Here is a 9,034-nt window from a genome sequence, read left to right as displayed (position 1 = left end):
CACACACACACACACACACACATACACAAACACAGACACGCACACAAACAGGGCCTCACCGTCACCCAACAGACTCAGCTCCATGTATAGTTCTACTGACACAATCTCATCATCGGCATCTGCTGTTTCTGCTATGTATGTAACTGGCGGGTCGTACGGTGTCAGATTGACCACAGAGCATTCACTGTCCGGAGTGTTGGTGTCATTGGACAGTGGAATACTGGATGGATCTAGGAGGTACATAGTATAACAAATTCAAGTGCAAACAGATGATACGGGAGTTTTAATATTTTTTAAACGTAAGAACCCTGTTTGATAGTGAGTGATTGCCTAATAAATAAGGATCAGGTTTCAATAAATGTGTTTCCTACTACATGTACTAGGAAAGTTCATGTGAAATTACTTGATAAGTACGGATTTGCAATTTAACCTGTATGCCACTTCTCTATGTGTGTGTGTGTGTGTGTGTGAGTGTGTGTGTGTGTGTGTGTGTGTGTGTGTGTGTGTGTGTGTGTGTGTGTGTGTGTGTGTGTGTGTGTGTCCGAATGCTAGAATTATGTTTCCGAGACTTTCCATATGTTCACAATACTTTAAAAGAAGGTGTATGTGTTTGCATTGCTGGCTATTCTTATTGCCAGGCAATAGAAAGTATTAGTCGCTTCACATAGTATTTTCTATGGTAAACTACAGCATTTTAAAGACCACATAACCCCCCCTCCCTAAAAAAAGACCTTCCAAAAAAAAAAGAACAGTTTCATTCTACTTGGTAGATTGTTGTAATTCAGACTCAGATCTGCCCTATACACTTAGTCAAAAGTTATAACGAGTTCTGTTGTAAGCTGTTGTATAAGTTTATACTCCTTTTCAACATTTTAAGGCCATTTGAGAAGCGGGACCTCCGAATGTAGTGCCCTCTGAACACTCTTTTCTGTCGGTTTCTTCACTTTGCTTGCACGTCCAGTGCTCCCTTATTAGTTATCTGCTCTTTTGTTCGTTCACACAGTTGATGACGATCTTAAACGAAGAATACTCACTTATACAAAACACTCTCGTCTCTTCCCAGCGGCCCTGGTCATCTTGACATGTCATCTTAGGGTCTTCAACTGTTTGGTTGTACTCCTCCCCACATTCATAGTGCGCCTCCGCAGGGTCCCCACCGACATAATTCTTCGCGCTGCTGGTGACACCAGTGACGCTAGCCCCTACCTCGACAGGAGGCTTTCCACAGTCCACTTTTGTGTACCCAAGAAAATAATATAAAGAAAAACTATATAAACGTTTTACGCCAAATGACAACATTTTTGTTATATAGGACGAGTAAGTTTCGATCCTGCCCGTCGTCAGGGTCATAACAGGCTGATCAGAATACAGATTTCAAGCAGATACTCGGAGACACTTAATAACATATTTTCTCGAAGCAGAATCTAACAGAATTATTCTTTACGCAACATAGAAGAATCTCATATTTACAACACATACGCCTTGGAACGAATCCTGTATGATCACACCATATACATGTCGTTTATCATTATACAAATGTTGGAACAAGTTTGTCAATTAGAGACCATGAAGCTGTCGAAGTAATTAGTTAATATAGGAGACATTGGAAGTAAAAAAAAACGTCCCCAGCAGAGTCTGCAAAGTGCGAAGTTATTGGCCTACTTTCGCAGCAGGGTAGGGGCACTTTGTACATGTTCCTGAAGTTCGGATTCAAAAAGTCGTTCACTTCTAAAATCCTTGTACAAGAGGTCTTTCTGGTGACGAAATTTTAGCACTGTTTCACAAAAAGAGAAGCTCTTGCTTTGTATTTATGTTACCTCCAATGACCTCTTAACGATAAATTCACTATATCCCTACTGGCGAGAACGCTCGTCTGGTATGGTATAGGCATAACTCTCCAAATTTAACGTTCATCTCAACAACGTCTAAGCCAAGTGGACTTAGTGTGTGTGTGGGGGTGGGGTGGGGGGAGGGGGGGCTTGAAAACTCCCTCAACGGCAAAAGAAGAGCAAAAACACTGTTAAGAATCGAATCAGTACCATCCGTACCGTAGTTCAGCACAGTATCTATAGAGCTAAAGGAGTTCTCATGTCATGACGCCCAGGAGGTGCAGTCCTACAAGGATTATGATATTAATAAGTTCCTTAGTAATGACAGTGACCGACATATCACTCTTTTTGCCCAGCACCATATGACCCACGTTTCTGCTAGCAAATCAGCTAAATGTTTTTTCAGTGAACCAGGGACAGATACGGCACATATAAATCCCATCGTATTTGGGTGGGACATTTCTTAGCTAGACAGAATGCATATGAATCCAGAAGTCTAGATTTATAAAGAAAGATATATTTCTGTATTCCACTCACATATGCAAACGGGTGGCTGTCCCTCCCACACGGAGTTCACGCAGCCCACAGTTTTGATTACTCCAGGGGGGTCATAGCCCTCCACGCACTGGTATTCCACTCCGTTCGGGACTGACCACCTGTTGAAGGATGATGGGATACGAACCACTCTAACCTGTCTCATATTAATGGGTATAGTGTAGAATGGTATGGATATAGTTTAGTATTGTTTAAGCCAGTGATGTAGGTATATGGAAAAAATTAGAAAGAAAAAAAAAGCTCATTTTGACAAAGCCAAAAGTGAAACTGACAGACGGAGACAGAAAAGGGGTGGGGCGGCGGTATAAAGAATTACCAGTGGTACCCTTCAATCACCTAAATATGTGTTTACAGTCTTTTGAAACATAGGTGTTTGAGGGGCGTGATATCCCATTTAATGACCAGCTCCAAAATATTTAAGTCAACAAATGTGTGGGCTTTTGGGGGTTCGGGGGAGGGTGAGGGGGTGGGGGTGGGGGGCTGAAGGTGCGTGGAAATAAAGCATTATGTTTTGATAATAATAGGTCTGATAAAAAGTGCACCTGTTATTCACAACTTTTCTTCATCAGTCTTTTACTTCTTAAAGCATAATCTCTCTATTCCCCAAAAGACAGCTTCAGTCAGTAGTACTGCCTTGGGATGGAAAGGGGGGGGGGGAGCGTAATAATAATCTAAAGATGAACAGAACGACAGACTTGAAGACGTCAGAGGATTCAGAAATATCTGCACACATGTTTCTGTCTCACTGAATTCGTATCGGTTATCTCTTGTAAAAATGTAGAGGTAGTTTAATAACAGTTATAGATATACAAATAAATCCAAGGCAACTGTCCTGTCGCAATGTGTCGCCCATTGCGCTTAAATCTATTCTCTCTGACTCCAGTTTCAAATTATATTAACATGTTCGCCGATATCTGTTTCAGATCTGGCACTTTATGATGATGACGATAAATGGTCTGCTGGCGTAATGAGGTCCAAGTCAGATTTAATATGGAATAGTATCCAACTCTACCTCACATAATAATTATTTTCTTTTCGACAGTTGAAATTGATTCCTTGGCACTACCGTCGATTCCTTGGGTTGCTTGAACTGTGCAGTGTTTGTACACAAGAATGAGTAAGCATTTCACCCAAGCTACCGTGCAAGTGTTAAACCTGACGGGAATTATAGCCCTGGCTATACTGGCTTAGCACAGGTTTTCAGTACTTTTCACAAACATATGAAATTGTTTAATATTAGTGGATATAATAGAGTTTGTTTATACATTGAATTGATTTCTCATTTGGTGCATAGCCTTGTCAACACATTTTGCTTAGCCAAAAGGCGTTAAAGCAAATCTTAACTGCATAATTCGACCAACATATGAAGTGGCAACTATCGATTATGATGTAAATCGATGGCATTAAACACAAGAGTGGTTAGAACCGGAAAAACGTATTATTCAATATTTGACGTTATACTTCAATTAATTGACCCAATTTGAGGACTGTTTAGTGCACTGTTTTAAAAGCTAGAGTAAACAGAAGTCTGTATGTGATGAAAATTGTATGATGTTCCACGGTTCCACTGCATTGACTACTGTCAATTCAGCTGAGTTCTCTTTACAGTCAGTACCATCGAAACCAAGATAGACAATTCCTCACTCTTCTGCAATATGAGCTATTGAAGCTAACAATGATAACATTGGTAGTGACACATAAGCGCTTTTTTTTGTACAAGAGTTGTACTCATATCTTTCTTTGGAAATGAATACAGTGGCATAAAAACTGCTTCAGTAATTACTGTCCGTACCATCGTCATATACAGCTAGTTCTTCCCTCTTTCGAGACATTGACCAAAGGCAGGAACGGTTTTTTAATCTTTTGTGGAGCCCCTAGGCACAGCGTCGAGTAATTTAGAAGTTAGAAATGGCGTCCCCTACCTGTAAGAATTCGCGACAGGAGGAGGATCCGAGCAGAGTGGAGTGTTTTGTTCACGGGCCTCTGAAATTGAAATGTTTTTACAATGCAAAGTTTAATTAAAACACACACATGCACACACACACACACACACACACACACACACACACACACACACACGCACACACACAAACACGCACACACTCAAGCACACATTCATACACACACATACCCACACACACACACAAATATATATATAATAATAATATGGCTCTTTTCGTCTATGCAGACTGACAATTTAGCTTAGCTTAAGATGGTCTCAAGGTTTTCTTCATGCAGCTATGTATATAATATACATATATAAAAACACATACATACATACACACACACACACACACACACACACACACACACACACACACACACACACACATATATATATATATATATATATATATATATATATATATATATATATATATATATATATATATATATAGGGATTTTTTTCCAGGGTCGCCCTCTTGCGAATATATACAAGCTGTCTACGTTTTCTAACATTCAGTGCTTCCTATTTTGCCCCGCTGGGAGAAAATCCCACAGACCTCATCTGCCGATCGGGAGGAAAACAACAAACAAACAATTCCCCCCCCCCCCCCCCCAAGTTTTCGGGAGCGGGATTCTATGCCACGTTTGGAAGCACTGAGCATTAGAGAACGTAGACACTCCCATATATATATATATATATATATATATATATATATATATATATATATATATATATATATATATATATATATATATGTATATATCTATACATACTAGCGAGCAAAAGAAAAGCGAAATCCTGTTTACCTTTGCAATGGTAATCATGTTCGTTTTCCGTTTTTTTTTTTTTTTTACAAAACGGGGGAATTGAAACACAAACTGTTTTCTGGTGTTATGAAAGAATACTTGGGGCATCACTGTGAATATTTTCTTTTTACGGAAAACATTTTCAACTTCCGTTAATGCATCAAAATGCTCATAAGTGTTTTTGGCCACTGGCCACCAGTAGATCGATTAACCGCAGTACATTTCCGGTACAAGGAATCCACTAGGTTGTTGGTAAATCGTAGCGGGATGTTCCTCTATTTCTCCTGGATGGCCACATACAGTTCATGCGTGGTTCTCGGCCTTGGTCGTCTCTCCTCGATGCCTCGATTATTTTTGTCCCAAAAATGTTTATTTGGGTTTAAATCAGTGCTAAGAGCAGTTCGGGGCTGTGGAGTGATGTCATGGCGTTGGTGGAAATCCTGTATAACGCTGGAAGTGTGCGCACAAGCATGATCTAGTTAAAACTTTCATCTGTGTTATGGGACCTAAGGGCTTCTGCTATACAGCGAGCAGCATTGCTACCTTGACCTCAGCCTTGGCTTTGATTTTAGAAGATTATTGGTCCTACTTTGTGGTTTCACATGATTCCAACCCAGATCATGACGTGATGTCCTCCTCAGTGATTCCTCTTTATGACACAGCTGTCACAGTAACGTTCTCCTCCCTCCTGATAAACTCTGAGTCCCCTGTTTGTTGTATTTATGGAGAATAGTCATTCGTACGAAAATGAGAACTGAAGACCAGTCTCTCACTCAGACGCCTGTTGACATGGTGCTGGGCGCAGTTGAGACGCCCTTGGCGATGGTGTGCGGTGAAGAGTGGACCATGGTAATGTCGACGGCGTCTGAGGTCTACCTGACGTAATCGTCGCTTCTCTGTGTGTCGACTTCTGGCTCGTCCGTGGGTACCCGCTATCGAATCTGACATTCTTATCGCTGTCTGAAGTCGATTTGAACGATAAATCCGGATAATGTGTCAATTTGCACACGCACCATTCACTCTGGGTCGACCTGACCTTTTTCGGTCTACCGTAGAATTATTGAGTTGAAAACGGGTTATCACCTTTTGGATAGTCGAAATGTGAACACCAAAATGATTGGTGATCACAATTTTCCTTTCTCCACCCTGCAAACGGCCTGTTGCTCTTTCTCACTGAATAGCCCTGAAACTGAAATGCACCACTGTCGTTGCAAATGCAGACGAAGCGGCCGAACTGATATATTACCACGACTTTCATAGCCGAGCTCAGGTGAATACTTTTCACACTTTTCTCCGCTCATTTAGACCGTGTTTTGAAGGCACCACGTGGCTTTTTCCCTTTTCAATTAAGGGGCAATACTCTATTTTCCGGTGAGAAGCAAGACAGGCGACTTTTGATTTCCAAAGAACATATTATGACATATTATCAATAGTGTAATTTGAGTCTTCTACCATTGATGGTTATTTAATTAAGGCAAAAATAGCTTTTTGTGTATCATTTGCTCTCTATATTATACTATTTTGTTATTATTATAATATCTATCTATCTATCTATCTATCTATCTACCTACCTACCTATATATATATCTATATATATATATATATATATATATATATATATATATATATAAATATATACATAACCATTAAAAATGTCAGCATAATACAAATTCCAGAAGTTAAATCGGACAAAAAATAACCGATAATGAGCTTGAAAACAAATCTGATATCTTTATAGTATAATCCTGTCTCGTGGAGGCTATTACGTTTTGTATAACGAGCTTCAAGTTATCGGTCGTAGCCATGTACAATATAAGTAAATTGCACTCTCCATAGCTAAGCCACTACAGACGCAATAAATAAATTATTGTCCAAGAGGGAAAGGCAATGAATCTCTGTTTCTTGTTTGGAATTCACACGCTTTTTAAAGCACGTTGTGCAAATATCTGACAAAGACTCAATGGAAAGTTATGATATTACAGCTGGTCATACTAGAATAAGTATAAAACCGTCCAAAAAACTAATTTGCTCTCCTTATTGCTCCAAATCTTGATAAATTTAATGCTTTAAGATCGTATTGAGTTAGCTGACAGTTCATATCTTAATTATTAATGCATTCCAATTTTTAAAACATAATATGTACCTATTAAAACTTACTTTAAAGGAACAGATATGGTGTTTGTAAAGGAATACACGTATGTAGCCTGTAAGTCAATAATTTTTTTCGACTGTCAAAGTACTCATTAGCTGCTGAGTGAGCAGAGGAATAGTACTATGTTCATCTTTAAAATACAATAAAATACACTCGTAAAATTTTCCCCTTTCTCGATTTCTTTGCGCGAGTAACAGCTATAACAGCACGGGGGGGGGTATGATCACAATCCCACAGAGACGCCCACAGTGACTCCAGATATTACATATTACGCACCAGGTCTAGCAGCCCAAAATGGTGGAGGGAGCTTTACTTTTATCACATGAACATGACAAGAAGAGAACTCTACCGAGGCATATTGTGTGCCAGTCCACTGCACTATTTCGTAGATATTCGGTGTCGCATTCATCGCAAAGCACGCTCCCCATTCCTGATATAGTTATTGCCTTTTTTCTCTGCGTAGATACCTTCAGTGTATTTTTATCCCTACATGATCTACTTTGATATCTACCAACATCATTATTATCCTGTCTCATTTACAACACACTAGTCTGGCACAATCATGGAAAGCCTGTGGGTTAAAAGAGCGAGGTAAGGGTATACATGAAGCTCTATAATATCTTGTTCTTCAAATTATACCACTTCACCCATCCCACATCTTCACTCCTGCCCACTTCAAAAGTCAATCACAAGCGTTGTTTTCAATTCATAACACTCACCTTTGAAGTCTTGGAAATAATCCGTGGCTGCCTCACAGCCCAGAAGTAAAACAGCGGCAATACAAGCTACGGAAAAGCTCATGCCGAAATCGACGCCAGTGATGAAAGCGAAGGAAGCTCAAAGAGAATTCTGGTCATAACGTGAGGGTTGGCGGCAAGCACTGATCACCCGTCCTTCGGCATAATTTTGCTGGCTTGCTCTATTACCTGCCCAGAAAACGAAGAACTTGCTTTATGTAATCACACAGCTTCGGGTAGTTTTGCTTCAAGAATTTGCTTGTCTCTCCGTTCCAAGTCTTGAAAGGGAGATGGGGGAGGATTCTGAAGAAGGGAAAGTCGGTTAAAACGATTCTTCTTCGGCTTTTGTGTGAGTGCTGCTCTGTTGTGAGAGCAATTTTATCATGTTAAAGTGGAACGTCACATATGGTAAGCAGGATCGATATAATTGAAGCTAGCGAATGTGGTAATCGTTCTCTTCCGGGAATAGGAAGACGCAAATGGTAAAGGGACAATAAAAAGAGTTATAGAAAGCGGTGGTAAAAGAAAAAGGGCAGGTTGAAGCATTTGTGCTGTTGGTTAAGGTTTAATATGCATTAGTGCGTCCTTTTTTTGTTTTTGTATAGGGTTGTATACTTCCATGCGGATAACAGGAGATGTAAAATAAAGCCTAAAAGGAATAAAATGACTTACTGTTACGCACAAAGAAGTAAAGAATTCAAGAAAGTGAAAGTACAACACTACTGGTCCCAGTCGAGATCATCCCTCCATTCACAGTATGACAATACTTTAAGAGAACTCACAAAAAAATCAATTTTGTTGACCCGAATGGCATCGTTACCCTCCGCAGCTCAGTTGAGATTTAGCAAGATTGGACGTGTCTTACTTGACAAAACTAAAACTGTCAAAGGCAACCCTGTCTTGGAACTTTGTGTGGAATTACTGACCCCTAACTGCATGATCAATAGGCCTTTTTGAAACCAGAGGAAGAGCCGAAAATAATAATTGTAGATTATATGATAATAATA

At 39.8% G+C, this 9,034-nt stretch overlaps 1 protein-coding gene across 1 annotated transcript in view; it reads right to left on the bottom strand.

Annotated features, from left to right (window-relative positions):
* The window catches only part of LOC118477907, a 21,695-nt gene extending 13,241 nt beyond the window's left edge, over positions 1-8,454 (bottom strand). The window contains exons 1-5 of the mRNA XM_035970564.1: positions 8,010-8,454; positions 4,307-4,367; positions 2,367-2,485; positions 1,035-1,232; positions 60-230 (exon numbers count right to left, since the gene is read on the bottom strand). Of these exons, the coding sequence (XP_035826457.1) occupies positions 60-230; positions 1,035-1,232; positions 2,367-2,485; positions 4,307-4,367; positions 8,010-8,091 (631 nt within the window). The 5' untranslated portion in view covers positions 8,092-8,454. The remainder of the gene's footprint in view (positions 1-59; positions 231-1,034; positions 1,233-2,366; positions 2,486-4,306; positions 4,368-8,009) is intronic.
* Between the last annotated feature and the right edge of the window lie 580 nt (positions 8,455-9,034).

The sequence above is a fragment of the Aplysia californica genome, unplaced genomic scaffold (assembly GCF_000002075.1).
Source record: "Aplysia californica isolate F4 #8 unplaced genomic scaffold, AplCal3.0 scaffold00286, whole genome shotgun sequence".
Lineage (NCBI taxonomy): Eukaryota > Metazoa > Mollusca > Gastropoda > Aplysiida > Aplysiidae > Aplysia > Aplysia californica.
The sequence above is the reverse complement of the archived record's forward strand: the minus strand, read 5'-3'. Positions and strand labels throughout refer to the sequence as shown.